Source organism: Podarcis liolepis (genome assembly GCF_965112155.1).
Source record: "Podarcis liolepis genome assembly, chromosome: 2".
Classification (NCBI taxonomy): domain Eukaryota; kingdom Metazoa; phylum Chordata; class Lepidosauria; order Squamata; family Lacertidae; genus Podarcis; species Podarcis liolepis.
This window is the reverse complement of record NC_139555.1, coordinates 14,703,090-14,727,228: the sequence shown is the minus strand read 5'-3', so window position 1 is coordinate 14,727,228 and position 24,139 is coordinate 14,703,090. Positions and strand designations below refer to the sequence as shown.

The 24,139-nt window shown below is 45.7% G+C and overlaps 1 protein-coding gene across 1 annotated transcript in view; it reads right to left on the bottom strand.

The window, feature by feature from the left end:
• IL23A (interleukin 23 subunit alpha) overlaps window positions 1–22,364 on the bottom strand; it is a 41,893-nt gene extending 19,529 nt beyond the window's left edge. The window contains exon 1 of the mRNA XM_083490584.1: window positions 21,706–22,364. Within this exon, the coding sequence (XP_083346710.1) occupies window positions 21,706–21,711 (6 nt within the window). The 5' untranslated portion in view covers window positions 21,712–22,364. The remainder of the gene's footprint in view (window positions 1–21,705) is intronic.
• Between the last annotated feature and the right edge of the window lie 1,775 nt (window positions 22,365–24,139).

The following is a 24,139-nucleotide window of genomic DNA, read 5'->3' as shown; positions in this document are numbered from 1 at the left end:
AGTCCCAAGCTTGCCACAAGATCTTCAACAGTCTGGGGTGGCTTTTTTGGTGTACTTTCTGTAATCCTAATACCCAAGTCCTATCTCCTGCCTTTCACCAGTTTTTTTAAAAAACAGAAGCCTACAAGCAGAGCAATAAACACAATAGCAGAGTTGCCCGTTCAAATGTTCACTCTGGTTGCATCCAGATGACCTTTTCGTTGAGCATTTTTCCTGATTTGTTTGCAGGAAGGTTAGACGATTTTTGCTATTTATTGAGCACACATTTTGCTTTGTTTTCAGGAAGCTTAGATGGTGCCAGTATTTTTCTACACTTTCCAGTGCATTCACCTTCACTTTCCTTATTGCAAAAAGTCCAGAGAGAGGGGCTGTTGTGCAAGAGCAGTTATCACCTGAATTTTCCAATATGTGAATTGAATTCTACATGAAAATAGTGACAATGTGGAAGCTCCCTCTGTTATTGGCTGAGTGGTCTGTTTGCCACTGTTGACAGAAGTACTGTTTTCATCCCAGAGCTCTGGATAGCTTCTCTTTTCCTTTCAGTTTTCAGTGTTCAAGCCTAAAGGGTTTAAAGTTTAGCAGTATCATATTGAATTAAGCCCAGAAATTAACTAAAAATGAATGGGAAGAAGAGCAATATAAGACAATGGAGCACCCATTTTTGCCACGTCCTAAATCAGCTGAAGTTTCTGAACTGTCTTCAATGGCAGCCCAAGGGAAGAACATTATAGTTGTCAAATTAAGAATTCAAAATTCAAATGAGGACCTCAAGTGAAGTTACAGAGAACCTGGCTGAGGGCCTTCTGAAGAAGCATCTCCACCCCCATTGCTCAGCTCAGACACTGAGGTCCAGCTCCAAGGATCACTGCGAGAAGTGATGTTACAGGGAACCAGGCAGAGGGCCTTCTCAGTAGTGGCACCCGTCTTATGCAACGCCCTCCCATCAGATGTCAAGGAAATGAACAACTATCTGACTTTTAGAAGACCCCTGAAGGCAGCCCTGTAGCAGGAAATTTAAAATGTTTGATGTTTTATTGCAGGCATGTCCAACAGGTAGATCGTGAACTACCGGTAGATCACTCGATGTCTGTGGTAGATCACTGGTAGATCAGTGGCTCCCCCCAAAGAAGCTAAAAAACTTTGGCTCCCCTAAAAAAAGCTCAACATATTTTCCTGCACCCCTAAAATGACCTGAACCACCAAAAGGCCCACAGGGCTTTCCTTCCTAAAAAAACGTTCAACGTCACTTTCCTCTTCCCTAAAGAAGCTCAACAACCTTGACCTGAACCCCCCAAAAGGGGGTAGATCACTGCCAGTTTTTAACTCTGTGAGTAGATCACACTCTCTTGGAAGTTTGCCATCCCTGTTATTTATATTTTTAATATTTTGTTGGAAGCCACCCAGAGTGGCTGGGGAAACCCAGCCAAATGGGTGGGGTATTTAATAATAATAATAATAATAATAATAATAATAATAATAATAATAATAATAATAATAGTGTTGGCTTCCACATTTCTGCTTGCACCTAACCCAGATCAGTTTATTAATCCATACATATAGCACTGACATTGTGCTTGGCACTGTACAGCAGTGTTCTTCAACCTTGGATCCCTAGATGTTTGATCACAACTCTCCTCATTCCAAGCCAACTTAGACAAGGGTCAGGAGTGATGGAAGTTGTAGCTCAACAACATCTAAGAGCCCAAGATGAAAGAACAGTGCTGTAAAGTGAAATGGCCCATGTCTAAATGCTTCACAATATACATTAGAGAAGAGGGGGGATAGATAGAGAGATTAGCAATAGTGGAAAGGGTTTCAGGGGCCAGGAGTTGGCTTCACCTGCTGAGCAGCAGCCTGAAGGAGCAGAAGGTGAAGTGACTCCACCTACTGTTGATCAGCCTTCATGCTTCTGATAAGAACCACCTGGTTCCAGCTTTCTTAAGCAGTGCTTCCAGCCTCAGTCAGTTGCTGGAAACATTAACATTCGTTGTTCCTGACCAGGTCTTGCTGCTTCTTGCTGCTCATGACCTTGGACCCTCAGCTTTCTTGACCCCCGGATTGTCCGACTACGCAAACTGAGGTAACTCCTGACCTTAGGACTGGATTGTACAAACAAACTCTACAAACACCAAACACTGTTGTTAGAACAGAAAGGGGTCAAACCATCACAAGAGGTGTTGAAATTTTGGGAGGTTGGACAGTTACAATGGAATGGTCTCGGTGGTGGGGTGCACATTTGAATTCCTATTTACCGTATTTTTTGCACCATAACACTCACTTTTTTCCTCCTAGAAAGTAAGGGGAAATGTCTGTGCGTGTTATGGAGGAAATGCCTATGGGTGGCATGCCTATGGATTTTCCTCCTCTAAAAACTACGTGCGTGTTATGGTCGGGTGCATGTTATAGAGCGAAAAATACGGTATTTATGATTATTAAAAGGTAAAGGGATCCCTGACCATTAGGTCCAGTTGTGGCCGACTCTGGGGTTGCGGCGCTCATCTCGCTTTATTGGCCAAGGAAGCCGGTGTTTGTCCTCAGACAGCTTCCGGGTCATGTGGCCAGCATGACTAAGCCGCTTCTGGCGAACCAGAGCAGCGCACGGAAACACCGTTTGCCTTCCCGCCGGAGTGGTACCTATTTATCTACTTGCACTTTGTTGTGCTTTTGAACTGCTAGGTTGGCAGGAGCAGGGACCGAGCAACGGGAGCTCACCCCGTCACGGGGATTCGAACCGCCGACCTTCTGATCGGCAAGTCCTAGGCTCCGTGGTTTAACGCACAGCGCCACCCGCGTCCCTCATTTATGATTATTACGTTGTTGAAATAAAATAATTATTATCTCCCTCCACTGAGCTCTGCCGTGGCTGGCAGCAGAGGCCTCTGACAAAGAGGCAAGAGAGAATTCGGGTAAAAAACTACATTTAAGGCAAGGGACAGGAGAAAATTGATTCAAGTATGCATCGTGTAGAGAAAGTGGGTCACGGTATCATCCTATGTATATTGACTCTGAGTTAAGTTCCACTGTATTCGGTGGCATTTTCTCTGCTGTACCTGTGCATAGGATTGCAACCTAAATAGATGTTTTCCCTCCCTCCATCATACTAGAGCTCAGTGAAATTTATTAGCAGTAGATACAGGACAGAGGAAAGATGATGGTAGCCATTGGCTTAGCAGGATTCACAAGGTGTTTAAATTAATCTGAAGAAGAAGAAGAGGAGGAGGAATTTGGATTTGATATCCCGCCTTTCACTCCCCTTCAGGAGTCTCAAAGCGGCTAACATTCCTCTTTCCCTTCCTCCCCCACAACAAACACTCTGTGAGGTAAGTGGGGCTGAGAGACTTCAGAGAAGTGTGACTGGCCCAAGGTCACCCAGCAGCTGCATGTGGAGGAGCGGAGACACGAACCCGGTTCCCCAGATTATGAGACTACCGCTCTTAACCACTACACCACACTGGCTCTCTTATCTGTGGAGGATAAGAGCCATATGGGAACAACGAACCCAATATATCAGCCATAAACAGATTCTCTATATCCAGAGGTAATATTCCTCAGAATGCTGGCGGCAGGGCGGTGAGATCTATTTCTATCACACACTACCTATGGACTTCCTGAAGACAACTGGTTGACTGCTTCAGGAAACAGGATCTGGGACTAGTCAAATCCAACAGAGCTCTTTTTAAGATCCTGAGGTGGCAGTCAAAGGTTTTGTTTGCTCAGTGTCTGAACTGAGAGTGAATGGCTAATAGGGAAACGGTGGCCCTTCAGATGTTGCGGGACTCCAGCTCCCACTAGCTGCAGCCAGTTAATAATAATAATAAATACTGTATTTTTTGCACCATAACACTCACTTTTTTCCTCCTAGAAAGTAAGGGGAAATGTCTGTGCGTGTTATGGAGCGAATGCCTGCGGGTGGGGGGGGGGAATCTGCTGCAGTCGTGAGCAGAGGATCCATGGTTCCCCTTCCTTCCCTCCTCCGTGGTTACAAAGCATGGATCCACATGGATCCTCAGGATTTTTGCATTGGGCTACTCCAAACTCACTGTCAGATCACATGTCTGTGGCCACAGCATGAACCACAAAAATCATATATCCACTATTTTGTTTAGAATATTTTTTTTCTTCTTTTCCTCCTCTAAAAACTACGTGCGTGTTATGGTCTGGTGCGTGTTATAGAGCGAAAAATACGGTAATTTATTATTTATACCCTGCCCATCTGGCTACTCTGGGCAGCTTCCAACAAAGATTAAAAATACATGAAAACATCAGTCATTTAAAACTTCCCTAAACAGGACTGCCTTCAGATGTCTTCTAAACGTCAGATGGGAGGGCGTTCCACAGGGTGGGTGCCACTACCGAGAAGGCCGTCTGCCTGGTTCCCTGTAACTTGGCTTCTTGCAGTGAGGGAACCGCCAGAAGGCCCTCGGTGCTGGATCTCAGTGTCCAGGCAGAACGATGGGGGTGGAGACGCTCCTTCAGTTTGGTCATAGATGATGGGAGTTGTAGTCCATCTTTGACCTAATGCAATCAAACCTAACACACAGCATTAGTTGCCTATAACAGAATTATTGGAAGGGAGGGAGAGAAGGAGGAAGGTTAGAGAAGCATCTCATAAAGAGAGACAGCCGGTCACCCTCCATGTGTTTGTGTATGTATGGGTTGTTCAGACAACAACCTTTAATTACAGTGGTACTCAGGTTACATACGCTTCAGGTTACATACACTTCAGGTTACAGACTCCGCTAACCCAGAAATAGTGCTTCAGGTTAAGAACTTTGCTTCAGGATGAGAACAGAAATCAGGAGCATCAGGAGGCCCCATTAGCTAAAGTGGTGCTTCAGGTTAAGAACAGTTTCAGGTTAAGTACAGACCTCTGGAACGAATTAAGTACTTAACCTGAGGTACCACTGTATTCCATTAAAGTTTTGCACAGCACACTAGTAATACTCTTGCAGCACACTAGGGGGCTTTGACATAGAATTTCGGAATTGTTTCGAACCAAATACTGTAGATTTTCCTCAGAGCTACTGCCAGAACCCAAGTACCGGTATTTTAATTGCCAGATGCTATTAGGCATCTGCTTTCAATCTATTTTGTTTGATTTTTAATCCATCTGATATTTAGCGCTTTGGATCAGCCATAGACTCGTGCTGGCACCAGTTACGTAAGTGAATTTCCTTGTGATCACTGTTCCTGCATGTGAACCACTTCTGAACTGAAGTGGCTTCGCGTTCTGGGATGTCCCTTCTGGGAAGCTGAAGGCAGCTTTTGTCTTCCATCAGAACATTCAATTTCCTGTCCTCAAAACACTCTGACATAACCACAGGTGTGGGAAGGAATCGATGCAATATTTGTGACATCATAGTCCCCGTCAGCTCACAGCGTTACTTTCACAAGTGCTGTAGTGAAACTGCACATACAAATGGCTGCATTGAAACTTGCCACCCTGGTAATGTATGCTACATGACATGGGACAACGCCCATTTTGAAAAAGCCTCTGGGCAACAGATTGCGCACATTAAAATATGCACAGAGATAGCAAACGAAAACGGATGGCAGGCGATGGCAGTTAGGATAATGTGAGCCTCTCTCTCTCTCTGCAGGATCCTAAGTTTCCTTGTAACAAGGGCTTTCTTCATCTACGGACACTTCCTGAAACGGGGCCAGAAACTATGACGGCCTTGGAGCTGACATAGTTAATTCCGTCTTGACAATGGGATGGAATTGGGAAAGAAAATGTTGCCCCACCTCCCTCTGCTCTGAGTTTGACCAGTGTCAGTAGGTTGTTGTTGTTGTTGTTTAGTCGTTTAGTCGTGTCTGACTCTTCGTGACCCCATGAACCAGAGCACGCCAGGCACTCCTGTCTTCCACTGCCTCCCGCAGTTTGGTCAAACTCATGCTGGTAGCTTCGAGAACACTGTCCAACCATCTCGTCCTCTGTCGTCTCCTTCTCCTTGTGCCCTCCATCTTTCCCAACATCAGGGTATTTCCAGGGAGTCTTCTCTTCTCATGAGGTGGCCAAAGTATTGGAGCCTCAGCTTCAGGATCTGTCCTTCCAGTGAGCACTCAGGGCTGATTTCCTTAAGAATGGATAGGTTTGATCTTCTTGCAGTTCATGGGACTCTCAAGAATCTCCTCCAGCACCATAATTCAAAAGCATAAATTCTTTGGCGATCAGCCTTCTTTATGGTCCAGCTCTCACTTCCATACATCACTACTGGGAAAACCATTGCTTTAACTATACGGACCTTTGTTGGCAAGGTGTCAGTAGGTAGCATTTAGGAAATGGCAGCCACACCATCTCTGGGGTCTCTTCAGTATCTCGGCCCTCTTCTTCTCCAATCTTTCCCTCTTTCTCAGGTGGTGTACGCATGCCATACTTTCAAAGTGCATTCATCCCCTTAAAAACTTCTGGGCATTGTAGTTGACACCTCCTCACAGATTTATGATCCCCAGCAACCCTTAACAAACGTCAGTCCCCAGGATTCTTTGAAGGAAACAATATCTTTCAAAGTGTGTACACAGCCTAAGAATCTTCTCATTACTCCGAACCTCCTCAGATCAACATTGGTTCCAGACAGAATGAGTGCCCTGTGCCCTCACACATGGAAATTCATTGCAGCGTCCACATAATGACCTTGGTAGAATCATAGAATCATAGAGTTGGAAGAGACCACAAGGGCCATCGAGTCCAACCCCCTGCCAAGCAGGAAACACCATCAGAGCACTCCTGACATATGGTTGTCAAGCCTCTGCTTAAAGACCTCCAAAGAAGGAGACAACACCACACTCCTTGGCAGCAAATTCCACTGTCAAACAGCTCTTACTGTCAGGAAGTTCTTCCTAATGTTTAGGTGGAATCTTCTTTCTTGTAGTTTGGATCCATTGCTCCGTGTCCGCTTCTCTGGAGCAGCAGAAAACAACCTTTCTCCCTCCTCTATGTGACATCCTTTTATATATTTGAACATGGCTATCATATCACCCCTTAACCTCCTCTTCTCCAGGCTAAACATGCCCAGCTCCCTTAGCCGTTCCTCATAAGGCATTGTTTCCAGGCCTTTGACCATTTTGGTTGCCCTCCTCTGGACACGTTCCAGTTTGTCAGTGTCCTTCTTGAACTGTGGTGCCCAGAGCTGGACACAGTACTCCAGGTGAGGTCTGACCAGAGCAGAATACAGTGGCACTATTACTTCCCTTGATCTAGATGCTATACTCCTATTGATGCAGCCCAGCATTGCAGTGGCTTTTTTAGCTGCCGTGTCACACTGTTGGCTCATGTCAAGTTTGTGGTCAACCAAGACTCCTAGATCCTTTTCACATGTACTGCTCTCAAGCCAAGTGTCACCCATCTTGTATGACACCTGGCTTGAGAGCAGTACAAGCTGGTATTAAAATGCCAGCCTGTGTTTTATTCCCCTTTAATCCAAATTTACCCTTTCCGAGGGGAAATCCAGTAAGTTAAAAAACAACCAGCCTGCTGCCAACAAGCCATTTGTGATATCTCAGTGACTCATTGGCATCTGGAAGCAAAGGACAGGATTTAACTAAGTTGTTGCATGTGTGGAATGAGGTCTGCTCATACAACAGGCCTCCCCCCCCTCCTCCTGCCCCATAGGCCCTGTGTGCCCCTTAAATCTAGGGGAACCCTCAGAGCAGGTTTAAAGGGTGCACGAAGAGCAGGGGGGAAGTCTCATTGCATGAGCAGACCTTGTTCCACGCACACAAATACCCCACTTAGCGCTATGTTGAATTCCCCCCGAAGTGTTTTGCCATCATCCAATCATTGTCGTCCTCTCTTTTTCTGGTGGTTCTTCTATAGTTTCTCAGTCCAAATAAAGTCTGCCATTCTTTTCAGAAGAATGGAAGAGTAGTACAATCTCCTCCTCCTGAAGGTAGACAGTGATTAGGTGGACGAACATATTACAATGCAACACATTTTTGCTACAATTTTTTCAGGTGCTATTTTATCACCCTGTTGTTGTTTTTAATCTATCTTTTAATTTAAACACTTTTCTGGATGGATGGATGGATGGATGGATGGATGGATGGATGGATAGATAATTAGTTGAGTATTAGTGAAATGCAACCTAAATGCTAAAAAACTATAAATGCTAACTTTGAAATGATTTTTAAAACTCCTTTCCAGTCACCAGCATTTTAGCAAGGTGGTTAAAAACACTGGCAAAGTTTTGTTTTTAAAAAATTCATCTTTTAAAATTAGCGTTTCGTTCAAAGGGGTATAGATTGCTTTTTAACACATGCACGCACATGGTGGAAAAGCATTTTAGAGCTGATTAAGAAGTTGATTATAGGAAAAAATAAATAAACCGGGTGATACAATGACGCTAATCACAAAGTTTATAGTGCATGTGTGCTTGTCATCAGATGGCTGCTCAGATGAACTGAGCATTTCTCTTTCCTGCCTATGCCACGCTCAGGGAACATAACGGGATATGAAAGAAGCTCAATACTTCCAATGGTGTAGAAACTAGAAAACCAGTGGCTGTTCTGCTTTCAGCTTACAGTGGAAGAGCAATGTTTGGGAATCACTGGGAGCCAGCCTACGGTCTTAAAACAAAAATACCAGCAGCGAAGAAAAGGGACAGTGAATGACGTGTGAGGAGGACGATGAGACAGCCTAACTGATGATGGCTGGTGTTCATGGAGACAGGGCGGAAGACAAGGAGCCCAAACCATAACTCGAGTCAGAGGCAATGTCGGGTGGAGCCATCTCATTCTAGTTCTGTCTCCATCCTCGATGCTGAGTTTAACAAGGGCAACACTGAGATGGAAGAGGAGGAGAAGGAAGATAACAGCTAGGGCCACTCTCTACGCAAGAAGGCAGGCGGGAAGGGACTGGCTGAAGGCAAACCAAGGTTGATGGTTACAGATAGGTAGCCGTGTTGGTCTGCCATAGTCAAAATAAAAAAGTTCCTTCCAGTAGCACCTTAAAGACCAACTAAGTTAGTTCTTGGTATGAGCTTTCGTGTGCATGCACACTTCTTCAGATACACTGAAACAGAAGTTGCCAGATCCTTCTATATAGTGAGAAGGTGGGGAGGGGTATTACTCAGAAGGGTGGTGGGAATGGGTGATTGGCAGATAGCTGAGATGAGCCTGTTGACGACTCTTAACGACTGCAATAGGTCTTGCAGGAAAAGGCAAGGGGTGAGAAGGTAAAAAATGGCTTAGTCATGTATAATGAGATAAGAATCCAATGTCTTTGTTCAGACCAGGTCTCTGGTCTGAACAAAGACATTGGATTCTTATCTCATTATACATGACTAAGCCATGTATAATGAGATAAGGTTGATGGGGCAGCTCCCCATGTGTCCTAATGGATGAGCCTCTACTGAAGTCAAGGCTTGATAGGAGATTGTCAGAAGCTCAAGGTGAGAGTGGCATCATCATTCCTTCTAGTTCAGAGATGAATGTCGGTCCCTATGTCACCAAAACTGGACTATATCCACACAAAGAGAGAAAGGTATATGATATCTGGGAGAGCCCCAAGGCATAGTGGGGAAAACCCAAAGGGCAGGAAATATCCACAAATATTTCAAAAGAATAATAAGTATGGAAGTGGCATTGGAATGACTGTTGGGGAGTGGGTGGAACAGGAGGACAGAGGGATGCATTTAGTTTTTGAAGTAATTTTGCACTTTGGATGGCTCCATTTCCCCCACCCTCCCAGGCCTTGGGCAAATCATATGCTGTGAGCCCCCATGAAGTAGACTCACCTGACCCCAGTGAAGGTTGTGTTGTGTTTCCACCAGCAACGTTCAGCCCGGACACTGAGGTCCATCTCTGAGGGCCTTTTGGCACTTCCCTCACTGCAAGAAGTGAAATTACAGGGAACCAAGCAGAGGGCCTTCTTGGTAGTGGCACCCGCCCTGTGGGAACACCCTCCCATCAGATGTCAAGCAGATAAAGAACTACACAGCTTTTAGAAGACATCTGAAGGCAGCCCTGTTTAGGGAAGCTTTTAATGTTTGATGTATTACAGTATTTTAATATTTTTTTGGAAGCCGTCCAGAGTGGCTGGGGAAGCCCACCAGATGGGTGGGGTATAAATAATACATCATCATCATCATCATCATTATTATTATAGAGAGATGTTGCTGTGCATAGATTTGGTAGACCACCACATAGAGCAGCTGTGCACAAGGTCATGGGCTCTCAAAAAAGTTCCGTTTAGTCTACATAGAATCATGGAATTCTAGAGTTGGAGGGTCATCATCTAGCCGAACCCCCTGCAATGCAGGAATATGCAGCTGCCCCAAACGGGGATCAAACCTGCAACCTTGGCATTATCAGCACCATGCTCTAACCAGCTGAGCTATCCAGGCTCAAATGCTAAAGTTAACAGTGAGAACGGCATAAGCATATAAGATCCCTGCCTGATCAGGCCAAAGGCCCACCTAGTCCCAAGGCTGATGTGGTCCAGCATTCTGTTCCCACAGGCACTGCCCAGATGGTTGCAGGAAGCCCACAAGCAAGACTTGAGCACAACAGCACTCTGTCGACCTGCGAATTCAGCAAGTAGTATAGGCATAATGTCTCTGGCAGTGGAGGTAGAACACAGCCATAGTGGCTGGGAGTCATTTTTCCTCCGTGAATTTGTCTAATCTGCCTATAAAGCCAGAAAGGCTGGTGGCCGCCACTACCTCTTTCATGGAATTGTAGATTTGAAAGGGACCCCAAGGGTTACCCAGTCCAACCTCCCTCCTGTGGGAGCAACATCCATAGTTTAGCTATGCACTGTGCGAAGAACTACTTTCTTTCTTTTTTAAGTTTTAATTTATACTTTTCGAGTTCATACATTTCATTAGTTTTACAATCAATTTAACTTTTCAAAATTTGACTTCCTTCCCCTGCTTTCTGCGGTTCATTAAATTTATTTTTAAAAAATATCTTCTGCATATCCAAATTCATTTAACTTATGAACTTAAGTTTCTAATGTTTGATGTTTTATCATGTTTTTTACATGTGTTGGAAGCAGTCCATAGTGGCTGAGGCAACCCAGCCAGATGGGCAGGGTATTAATAACAATATAAATAATAATAATAATTGTTATTTCTGCCATTCTTAGTCCACCCACACCACTGGCCTCTCAAATGCTAGGGGAACAGCAGGCAAAGCAGATTGGGGAGAGTCACACACTGAAGCTAGTATGATAAACTCACTAAGGACATTGACTGCATCCAGGCAGAAGGCCTCTTTGCAGTAGGAATGCACTACAGTGGTACCTCGGGTACTTAAGTACTTAATTCGTTCTGGAGGTCCCTCCTTAACCTGAAACTGTTCTTAACCTGAAGCACCACTTTAGCTAATGGGGCCTCCTGCTGCTGCCGCACCGCCGGAGCACGATTTCTGTTCTCATCCTGAAGCAAAGTTCTTAACCTGAAGCACTATTTCTGGGTTAGCGGAGTCTGTAACCTGAAGCATATGTAACCCAAGGTACCACTGTACTTCCTTCAAGTGCCTTTCTCAATCCACTGAGAAAGCAACAGAAAGGTGCAAAGCAGCCTGGGGATTGCATTGTTTTGGAGTGCTATCCTTTCAGGCCTTGAGTCTTCTGTGGGTCTTGAACAGGTGACATTGGGGTTGTCAGGCAGGGTTTCAGTCTGTATGCCACCCTCGGGCTCTGGCGAGACTCCTCCATGGTCTTCAACCTTCCTCAGAAATGGGTGGACTACAACTCCCATCATCCTTGGCCATTAGGCTGGCTGTGGATGATGGGAGTTGTAGTCTACCCACAGCTGGGGACCAATGGACTCGAGGGAGCGGCTGCAGAAAGACCGAGCATACCAGCCAATGAAGCCTCCCCATAGCAATAGGCCTGCCCTTCTCTTGGTTAACGCCTGTGCTGTTAATTCCTGCAAATGGGTCTGCTTATTGGTCTGAGCAAGCGGGATACCTGCTCTTGCTGAATGCTGATTTATCTAATTAAATCATTTGTGAATTGCTTCCTATGAAACATCTCAAATCAATTAACGATTATAACATCAACAATTTTTTTTAAAAAAACAACCCGCAGATGTACATCATCTTCATCTACAAAAACAATTCAAATCCAATGCAGATAAAGGCGACAATCAATCAACAATTCCCCATGGGAAGTCTTCAATTCTATGATTCCACTTAAAAAGTTGGTTGAGAAAGAAAGGTCTTCCAAAACAAAGCAAAAAACCCACAGTGGGATACAGATCACCTTTGCCTTCTTCCCCCTTTGCTTTGTGTTCTACAGCTCAGAATTCATGTGTGACACACTGAAATTTCCAAGGGTTCTGGGAAGTTTCTCTGTTATCACTGATCCAGCAACGTTGATATGACATTCATAAGGATGGAGGAAATTCTCGTTTCAGATGAAAAGCCTCTTTTAAATAAAGGATATTCGCTCTAGTGTTCCGGGTGCACAGAGCAGCAAAGGTTCTCAAAGCACCACCAATGTGCTATGTGAGCACGAACGACGAGGATCCTATTTCCTTAATAACTGCATTTAGCACTTGTGTTGTTGAAGTGGTTGGCGCAAAAGTTACAGGTCTTTAGGGCATTAGGAAGTGCACCCCTAGATCCTAGAGTCAGAGGCAGTCATGGAGCTGGAAACCTTTGGAGGGAAAAGTGCTCTCTTTGGCGCAGGTCTTGCTTACAGGCGTCATGAATTCATGTGAGAACAGGATGCTGGACAAGATAGGACACAGGCCTGATATTCCAGAGCTCCTGACTCCGGCTCCTGACATTTTCATTCCCGACCACAGACGAGCAGCAAGTACTGCTTCCTTCTCCATTTTCGTCAGGCTTCTCTGACCGCCCTTCCTGTGGCTAATCCGCTTCCTAACAAGAGTTTAATAAGGAGACTGGGCAGGTATTAAAGAGGCAGGTGATGAAGCAAGTTACAGTGCTCAGGAAAGCATCCTCCCACCCGGTTTTTGCTTTCCCTCTACGTTTTCCTCTACTGCCACACCCTAGTGGGAAAAAAACCACAAACAGGGTTACTTCATCACCATGAATGTCACTGTAGGGGCTTCCCCTTTGAGCAGCCCGGATCTCTTAGCAAAACAAAAGAGAAGAGCAGAGGGGAAGATGGCCCAAGGGAACGGTTTAAAGCTGAAAAGCATTCAGTTTTCTTAGAAAACAAGTTTCATACTGTCATCTAGATGCCAAAGACAAGCCCATGCATGTCCATTTCAACAGGAAATGGAGCTCACAGTTGCACACCCGATGCCATGCCCGAAACCCAGATGAGCCAGGTCATACTATTTGTTGTTGTTGTTTAGTCGTTTAGTCGTGTCCGACTCTTCGTGACCCCATGGACCAGAGCACACCAGGCACTCCTGTCTTCCACTGCCTCCCGCAGTTTGGTCAAACTCATCCTGGTAGCTTCGAGAACACTGTCCAACCATCTCGTCCTCTGTCGTCCCCTTCTCCTTGTGCCCCTTCTCCTTGTACAGTGAAACCTTGGGTTGCGGACATAATCTGTGACGGAGGCACGTCTGCAACCCGCAGCGTTCACAGTCTGAAGCGCAGCGTCTGCGCAGGCACCGGCGCAATTTGGCACTTCTGTGCATGTGCGAGCAGCGGAACTCGGAAGTAACCCGTTCCGGTACTTCCGGGTTTCCCGCGGTCCGCAACCCAAATCACGTAACCTGAAGCGTCCATAACATGAGGTATGACTGTAAAAATGGATTATATAAAAAAAAGAGGAAATAAGCGAAGCAGTTGAAAAAAGATTGAAAATGGTAACCATTGAAGGGCAGAGGGGGAGTCAAAGGATTCAGGGAATCCTAAATGATGATGATGTTTAATGTTTGAATTTAAATGTAAAATTCAATAAAGAAGATCTGCAGAAAAAGAAAGAAAAAAGAATGCTGTTGTGGTTTGCTGGCTACAAGATGAATCGAAAAGGCACATTTGCTCACATGTGTGTTGGGGGAAAAAGGCCTTTGCCAGAGTAGTGTGGAATGATCTGTGAAGGACCTTCCCGGTAAGCTCCCCAGTTCTGCTTTTGGACTCCCCGGTTGGAGAAAGGCAATCTGGAGATTCTTCTTGCTCTGGAATTCACTGCAAGGTCCAGTGTGCCAACACACAGCCAGCCTAGTGGATATTCTGACCATTCCTAACTGAAACCTAAACTGCCCAGGGGAATGTCCTGTCCTTTTAATAATCCCAACATTGCACAGAAAGGTACAGCACACGGCTTTGAAATCCACATGACATATTTCACTGCCACCGGCCAATTGCCACATTCTTGCTTTCCCCCACGTGCTCCCTTTGTTTGACAACATAAGCGTGTGTCTGCGAGGAGGGGAAGAGAAGACGGTGGTGGAGTAACATATAAACCTCCACATAAGCTGTGTGCAAGCAAACCAGGATGAATGTTTGACACTCGGCATTTATCCTGATTTCCTTGCATGGAGGTAACACGTCTTCTGTCAATCAATTGCTTATTCCCCACTTTTTATTGGGTTTCCCCATCACTTTCCTAACTGCAAAAAGTCTTCTTTTTTTAAAGTGGGTTTGTTGCAGGAGAGCACATGCTGATCCATTTTACTTGTGCAAACCTAAATTTATGTTTGGGCTTGAATCCACCCTGAAAAACGCTGACATTCTGGAGGCAAAATTGTACTTTGGCTGAAGATACCTGGGTTGACATTCCTGATCAGCCAGGCGCCTTGATTGCAATTCCATGGATGCTTATCTAAAGTAAGTTCCCTTGAGCTCAATGTTGCCTGTTTCAACTTGTAAAACACAATGAGCCTTAACAAAAGATCTTCAGTCAACTGAAATAAAATGGCCTGGGTTCATGGATCCTCCTCAGTTTAGTATTGCATCTCTTCCATAACCTGGAAAAATGCTAGCATGGACATACCTTGTGGGCTCTTCCCACCTGTCCCAAATCTCCTGATACCAGTGGAGCTGTGTGAAAGGATTGCACGCTGTGGCATCGTGGTTCTCAAGAGGACCAAACCCACCCTAGAAATAAATTAGGCCTGGGCAGTGCTTTTTTTTAGAGGTACGCAGGGGTACACATACCCCTAAACATTTTGTGAATCTTTCTAATTTTGTCCATTTACTGTATTTATTTTTCCTGATTTGGGACTTCCGGGGTGGCGCCACAGGCAATGGCGGACTCCCTCTGAACTGAACTGGAGGGACTGGCTCCGCGGTAAACAGGGTCTTCTCCGCTACGGCGAAGTGGGGACCCTTTTAAAATCACAGGCGGATGAAGCCTGTGACCGTGGGACTTGGCGGGCACCTTGTTTTTTCTTTTTGTAATATATTGAAAACTTTAATAAATATCTTATATAAAAAATATATTTTTCCTGATTTGAACTATAAAATGACGATTTTCTTGAGCCAAAATGAGAGTACCCCTAAACAATTTTTTTTTTGTAGGAAAAAAGCACTGGACCTGGGCTGCCAAAATTCCAGGGGCACCGGTTGTCTCAATATATCTTGGGAAGAGAGAGAGAGCCACTGCTTTTTAAGGAAGCATAGAAAGGCAGCCTAGTGGTACATTGGATGTTCCCCTCTGTTCTAGGGCAGAGGTGGGGAAGCTTCTAGATGGGTGGGTGGACATCATCTGATGTCATTATGGCATGAGATGATTGCTAGGTGGGTTGTTTCGCCCACCTGTTCCAGTCCCCTGTGCAGCGCTTCCTAAGCTGACGGTTGGGTGCTTGGGAAACAGAACACAAGGGGTTTTCCAGCCTTGTGTTCAGCACTTGGGAAATGCTGTCAGGAATTTGGGAAGCACTGTGCAAAACGCTTTGCAAGCCCTGCGCTCAGTGGTTCTCAAGTGCAGAGCCTAGGGCTGGCGAAGCTGATTTCTGCTGGGATGAGCTTTGTGGCTGGAATCCCCATGAGGAACTCAGTTGCACAGTCAATCCAGCAGGCTTGATGCCTAAAGTGGCAGCTTTCTGTGGGGACTGACTGCACAGTCAAGTTGCCTACCAGGAACCTGGTTGCAAAGCCCATCTATCCTATTTGCTCCACACCTGATGTCCTCTATGATGTCAGGTGCGCAGCAGGTTTGGGGGAAATGGCCTCATGGGCCAAATTTTGGCTCTCTGCCAGGCCAGGTTTGGCCTGTGGGCTGGAGGTTCCCAACCCCTCTTCTAAGTAAGGCATTCCAGAGCCGCCTTATTTCCATTGTCTGTGGAGGATATGGAAACACTGACAAAGAAGGGGAGAAGGGTGGAGGGCAGAGAAGTGAAAGACATTAAAACTTAAACGTGAGAAAATATGTCAGCGTATAGAAGTAAGATTATCTGCTCTGCGAGAGCACTCTTGCTTTAGTCTCATTTCAGAGCTGAGCTCTGGAAAAACCAGTTTTGTCAGTTTGCTGCAGAAGCTAAATGTGAATACAGACCCTCCAGGTGTCTCTATTTTCCAAGGATGTCCCTGATTTAGAGAAGCCGTCCCACATTCTGATTTGATCCTGGAATGTCCCACTTTTCCTTAGGATGTCCCTATTTTCACTGGAGGGTATGGAGTTATCCGACCCCTGAGCTGTCTGAAGGCAATCCTGTGTAGGGAAGGTTTTTTTAATGCTTAATGTTTTGTTATGTTTTTATATATGTTGGAAGCTGCCCAGAGTGGCTGGGGCAACCCAGTAAGATGTGTGGGGTATAAATAGTAAAATTATCATTATGGAATGGGACGTCCCTATTTTCATGGGAGAAATGTTGGAGGGTATGTGAACAGCACTGATCGACTAGAGTTTGGATATATCATGGCTCCTGCCACCCAAAACAATATTAAAAATCCCCGGAAGAGCTTTGTAACTCTTCTAAAATGACTTGTGATTTTTTAAAAATAATACAGGGATAGACATATGTTTAGATGAATAAACTAAAGACGCCAAATAAATAGCCAAATAAAGGCACCCAGTCCCTCCTATTTTTCTTAATTGGGAATTTCTTTGGATTTGTTGTTGTTGTTTGGTTAAGGAGGGGTCCCTTTAAAAAAAAGATGGTCCTTGATTCCACCTTGCTCTATTTATTTCTTGAAAGGGGTGTAGGTGTTTTGCCTCTTTTTGTGGAAGGTAGAGTTTGGCACTTTGCCCATTATTCTTCTGTGAAATAGGTACTTCTATCTGGAAGGACACTCTTGTGCTATAGTGCAACTAAGGTAGGACAAAACCCTTCCCCCAACCTTCCTCCTTTGCCTCGTCTTTAGCCTCAAGTGGATATTTGAGGAAGAAAGTGATATAAGAAAAAAACCCTGCTCCTTTTCCCTTATGGGGTACCCAAGAGCCCGTATAGAGTCCTTTTGTAGGTTCTCTATCGGTAGGAGAAAATAACAGAGGCCAACCAGAGAATATTGAGAAGCAAAGCAGCTAGTAAGCCTGATCCTTATTAACTGTTGCAACAGGGTGCTCCCCCATGTGCAGGCGAGAGGAGGAGGAGCCAGAACAAAGGTGTGCCTGCCCTTATATAGACATTTTAAATTGCCTGCCCTGGAGTCCAATACCACCCCCAGAAACATCATACATACATCACAGAAAAGGCAGTCTACAACAGAAATCCGAGTGCATTGTTTATCTCCTGTCTGGCAAGTTACTTGATTGCATCATCTGGGTTTTGGCCACTCTTTTGTTATTATAACTACTTAATTCCTGAATCCAGGTCACAGGTCACAGGCTCACACCCTGTTCATATCTTGAATGTGCCCTTAAGACAGGATTTGTGAGGAAAGAGACAATGGGGAGGTTTCCCACTTTGACCTTGCAGAGAAATATTTGAGGTCAATTTGTTCAGGATCTGTGGGGTTTCAGACATGTGGTTTATATATAAAGTTATGAACATTTTATGTTTTTATATATGACCTTAAAATTCTTATAACAAAAACTTTATCCTTCTTTTATATGCCTGGCTAATTAGAGCTTTGCGTGAAAGGCCTTTCCACCAAAACCTTCACCAGTTGAGGGTGGAAAAACGCTTGTGGTTATCTTCCATTTTTGGAAGGCAGGGCTCCTTCTCAATGTGCAGGGGATGGGGAAGGAAGTATGCACAGGGGGTGGCGAGGGGATAGGGGGTCAATGCACAGAAACCAGAGCAGCAGGACCCATCACTAGATCCAGAAGGGCCCCTGTCTCCATGAACACGGTGGGCTCTGAGGCGTAGGAGCAGTGGGGAGGGGTGCTCTAGGGCAGGGACGGCCAACTTCTAAGAGACTGCGATCTACTCACAGAATACAAAACTGGCAGTGATCTACCCCTTTTGGGGGTTTGCGGTGGGGGGCGCGGTTCAGGTCAAAGTTGTTGAGCTTTTTTAGGGAGAAAGGGGGAAAGTTGCTTGCCAAAAGATCACGGCGAAAACTCCATCTTACGTTCTGGAGATCATGCAACAATGGAGGACGAGGGCGGATTCTATTTTACCACCACTAAGGAAAGGGAGCCAGCGATCGACCGCGATCTACCAAAACCTCCCGGGGGTCTACCAGTAAATCGCGATCCACCTGTTGGACATCCCTGCTCTAGGAGCCTGAGGCAGGCAAGGGCCCACAGCTGGCTCCCTAGTTGGCCAGGTGAGTCTCACTAACTCTGGGAGGAGGTGTGTGTTCCCTTGGCTGGAGTAGGCCGCCATCAGCACATAAAGTACAAAATGGAAGCAGAGCTGAGGTGCTGTTTCTGCTCAACTGCCCATGTTGATGGGCCTTGACTTCAGTGCTCCTGAACCTCTATGGGGCTGTGCTTTGGGTTTGACTCTGGACAGTATCTTGACTGCTGGACTTCAGACTTGGCTACTTGGATTGACCCTGGACTGTGTTTCCAGACCTTTGGAATTTGCTTGTTTGGACTGACCCCTGGACTTTGAATTCTGGAAGGAATACGGATTTCCTGCCAGGTAGGCCAGGGGTTCAGGACAGAGGCTTGACCAGGGTGGGGGCTTGCCCGGCTTCTATTTTACTGTCCCTCCAGAGAGCAAGAAATGTGGCAGCAGTGGGGAACCATCGCAGGACAACGAATAAAGCAGAATAAATCCACACCTAATGCACTATTGCCAGAAGCATGTTGCAATAAAACACCAGCCTTCTTGATTGCAGGGATAGAGATGTGATGAGACAAATTTGGAATTCCCTGAGCCTACTCAAATTAGTGAAATTCCATTCATCTTAGAAAACTGGAAAACCAACAGAGAGCCAAATATGGGTGGGCAGGTTGTTTTCTAAGTAAAGGAAATTCTAAGTTGTGTTTATGAGCAATAAACAAGTATGTAGCTGGGACAGTGGCTCTGAGCAAAGGTGCTGTCTTTTGTTATGCTAATATTGCATTCTGACTGGGGGTGGTTTTTGACAGGAAGGAAAACGTTTTGGTATTAAAGAAATTCCTTTGTAATACACCAAAAAATCCATCCCTTTGAATGTTGTTGTTCTTATTAATCTGTCCATTAATCCTATTTTCTAATGGTTAGAAAGGGAAGTCAAACTGGGAAGGTCAGCAGCTCCGTGGTTAAATATGTGACTGAATTGAATGTCTCTGGGTTTTATTTTTTAAAAAAACAGCAGCCAAAGACAAAAGGAGTGGGGATTGGTATCAGAAAAGCGGTACATGGGGAGGAACGTTCAGTTCCACACACATACCCTCCAACATTTCTCCGATGGAAATAGTGACACCCTTTTCCATAATAATAATGACAACAATAATAATTTTAATTTTTAATTTTAATAATTTTATACCCCACCCATCTGACTGGCTTGCCCCAGCCACTCTGAGCTGCTTCCAACAGCCAAGGAGATAAGTAACTCCAAAAACTTTAGAACAGGCATAGGCAAACTCTGCCCCTCCAGATGTTTGGGGCTACAATTCCCATCATCCCTAGCTAACAGGACCAGTGGTCAGGGATGATGGGAACTGTAGTCCCAAACATCTGGAGGGCCAGAGTTTGCCTATGCCTGCTTTAGAAGATATCTGAAGGCAGCTCTGTATAGGGAACTTTTAAAATCATTAATGTTATGTAACATTAAAGATTTAAAAAGTTCCCTATACAGGGCTGCCTTCAGATATCTTCTAAAGTTTTTGGAGTTACTTATCTCCTTGGCTCGGGGAGGGTCACATAACTCCATACCCTCCAACATTTCTCCAATGAAGATAGGGACGTCCTACCATACCCTCCAACATTTCTTGGATGAAAATAGGGATGTACTGAGGAAAAGCGGGACATTCCAGGATCAAATCAGAAATTGGGACAGTGTCTGTAAATCCGGGACTGTCCCTGGAAAATAGGGAAACTGCCCACACACCCTCACATCAGTGATGCATTCCTGATGACAAAAGAGCCTCATGGACCAGTCTCTCCCCATGTAAACAGTTCGAGACTGTGTTCCTCATCTGGGGGCTTTCTTCGTGTGCCTCCTCCTTGAGAGGTCCGGAGGGTGGCAACATGAGAACAGGGTCTTTTCTGTCGTGGCTCCCTGTTTGTGGAATGCTCTCCCCAGGGAGGTTCGTCTGGTGCCTTCATTATATATTTTTAGGCGCCAGGTGAAAACATTCTCTTCAACCAGGCCTTTGGCTGATTAATATCCTACAGCCTTTGAAATGTAAAGCGTGTTTGTGTTACTGTTTTGTTGCTTGGGTTTTAATTATTTACATTTGTCTTTATCTTGTATTTTATTCTGTGAACCGCCCTTGATGCTTCAACTTTGTTTTTCTTTCTCTGCTTCAACCTCAGCCAATTCCAATCTATTAAATGTTCGGAATAAGTCAGAAGCCCAAGGTAGTATAAGTTCCTCAACTAAGTTTATTCAACATTTGTCAGTGACAACAGCTCACTCATAGGAACACAAGAACCAAACTGACTGGACAACACACTAATAATTCTGAGCATGAACTGACTGTTGACAGTTGAAGTGCATGCGCTTACTTGCCATTAGAACGTTCATCTACCAACGCGCCTTTGTAACATAAAATGTGTTAAACACAATACATAACACTCCTCTCCCCCAACTTCCTAACAAAAGGAACAAACATAGTCATCAAGGTGTGCCGGCCTTTTCTGCACCCACTGGGACCGTCGCGGTTCTTGTGCCCGAGTGGGTGACCCAGGAGGTTCCTCCTGTACCCGCGGTCTGAGTGGGGCGGTCAGCGAGGCCGGCTCCGAAGGGGTCACTGCTGATGGAGCCACTGAGGATTCTGGCCTGAAGTCGCCCTGCTGGGGTAACTCAGTCACCGGCAACCCGTCTGGTTCCCACCCAGGCCTAGGCACAGAATCTCCCGAAGTACCCATTTCTCTGTCCTCTGGTTCTGCTTGAAGTTCCATGTTCAGAGGTGCCCTGGCTGTGATCTGGTCGAGGTGTCTTCCAAACCAATCCCCCCTCCAACCCTACATCATAGGAAACCAGAACTGTACAATGGGCAATGATACCAGGGACCCAACCCTGTCCGGGCCCATAGTTTCGGATGTACACAGTGTACCCCGGGGAGAACCCTCTTGGAGCCCCCCGCACCACAGATATTATGGAGTAGGATGAGCCAGTATCCAACTCCATAGTGCACGGGGTTCCCTCCATCTTGAGTTGTACCCTAAGCTTATTGGACCCCAGGGATGGAAGTTGAAGTACCCTGGCTGGAGAGATGGACTGTAACTCCTCCTCTATGTAGGCCTCGTGGACACGTTGCTTGGGTTGTGCTCCGGAGGTCTTGGAGCAGCAGACTTGACCAATGTGCCCAGTCTTCCCACAGCGGCGACATGTGGCGTCCCAAACTTGCATGTCCGATGCTTGTGGTTTTCTCCGCAGCTGGCGTAGGTCCCTCGAGGTGCATCAGATGACCGCTGGTTCTACGATGCACTCGTAGCTTGGGAGCGGTCATGTTGGTCGGATCGGTCCAAAGCTTGGTGGACATACTCATTGTGGGAATCTACGGAATACAACCGGTCTCGCTGGATACAATGAGTTCTCCTTTTGGTATGTGGGCTGTGGGCCGCCTCGTGGGCGTTATCCTTCTCAAAAGCCGTGGCTATATTCACTGCTTCCATCATCATGATGTCGTCTTTTGCCAGCAGCTTGTGGCGGAGATGGCTGTCTCGCACGCCACTGATGATCCTTTCAAGAAGTCGTTCCTCGGTGTCAGCGAATTGACAATACATCGCAATCGCCCGGAGCTCTGTGATGTATTCACTCACTGACTCTTGCACTTGTTGCTCTCTGTGCGCAAAGTCATAGTGTAGCCTTTTCAGGCTTTGCCCTCGGGTGGGAAGAGCGTTGCACCCGGGGAGAGGGAAATGGGAGTCAAACAGACACTCAAGGGATAATTTCAGAGAAAGAGCTTTATTTCTACCATCCGAGCTTGGTAGAAGGAGCTAGTGTGATAATTTCACAAACAAGCACAAGTTCGCAGCCATTTGCACAGAGCATATATTCCCCTCCAGTTCCTCCCCCTTTTCCCCCTCCTCAGGAGCCCTGAGTTTCCTGAGCTTCTGTCTTTGGGACTCTTGGAACCCTTCCCTGGAAAGGGGGATGAGAAGCTAAGGGGGTTGAGGAGCCTTGCATTTCAGCCAGTGGTGTAGCGTGGGTTGTCAGCACCCGGGGCAAGGCAAGTAATTTGCACCCCCTAACCCGTGGATTTGCTCCTACTTTTCCTGTCTCACCCTTAGTCTCCCAGCAAGATCCAGTCCTATTACTCCTGCAGGACACCACACGCAGTCCTTCACTGTACACTCGGAGTGGATGTTTTCTCCAGAACCAACTCTCCCTCCTTAACACTCTTTATATTTCTTTATATTTCAACCTGACTCCTATCCTGTCTCCCTACCTAACTCCCAACCTCTCCAACCTCCCTCCTCAACCACCCTCTCTCCAAAGCCTCTCCTTTTAAGCCATGGGTAGGTAAACTAAGGCCCAGATCCGGCCCAATCGCCTTCTAAATCTGGCCCACGGACGGTCCGGGAATCAGCGTGTTTTTACATGAGTAGAAGAAGCCCTTTACATGCGTAGAAGAAGCCCTTTCATTTAAAATGCATCTCTGGGTTGTTTGTGGGGCCTGTCGGGTGTTTTTACAGGAGTAAAATGTGTGCTTTTATTTAAAATGCATCTCTGGGTTATTTGTGGGGCATAGGAATTCGTTCATATATTTTTTTCAAAATGTAGTCCGGCCCCCCACAAGGTCTGAAGGACAGTGGACCGGCCCCCTGCTGAAAAAGTTTGTAATGTAAACTCTCTCTTCTGGAACTACAGCCAATCAGAGACTGCCGTTCTTTAACCATTTGCTGGCAGGATAAAAAAGTAAAAAGAAACACTTGTGGAACCAACTTTTCCATCACACGCTGCCCCTCAGATTTCTCACTGGCCAAGGAAATAGGGGATGGTCAGACTTTATGGATGTATGCGTTCCTCCTTTTGCTCTTTTATTCCTTACATTTCTTATGAAGATGCACAACACTGTGTGAGGATACTTTGATTCCGTATACCCAGATACATGCTGGCACACTTGGATGCTGCAATAGAGCATTGTTATTTTCTATGCCAACGTTCGCCAACCTGGTGCCCTCCGGGTGTTTTGGACTACATAGTTCTGTGGACAAAGGGAGTTCTAATCCAAGGCATCTAGAGGGCAGCAGGTTGGGGAAAGTTGCTCTATGTCACAAAATAATAGAAGTCTGGTTGTTGTTGTTGTTAATTGTCAGTCACTTTGAGGATCTTCTACGTGTCCTTGTTTGCGTCCCATTCCCTGTGCGCCATTCCTTGGGTAGCTGGACACATCAGTTCCAGGAATCTTCGTAAAATGCGGTATCTGAGGTTGGTACTACAACAACTTCCCTGTGTCTGCAGTTTTGCTTTTTATCAATGGAATGCAGAGGGGGAGGAGGTTGGAGGAGGAAGAAGCTGCTTGCTGTGGCTTTGTGGGAGAAGAGGAAGGATGGGGGAGAAATCTCATTACCTTGAAATTGTGCTGGGAAACACAGAAAGCCAACACAGATCTTTTAAAACAGGCATGTATTCAGATGTGTGGCGCATCTGTTCCACTAAGACATGCATGAGGGACACATCTGGAGTTTCCATAGTCGCAACTAGCCTGCAGGTGTGTTTGTCTAATTTTTGAATGCAACCAAGAGGGGAACCACAAGTTCACTTCCGAATTGCTTGCTTTTTTTTTCTTGAATGAAAAGTTGCTGCTTTATAGTGCATGCAGCCACATTCA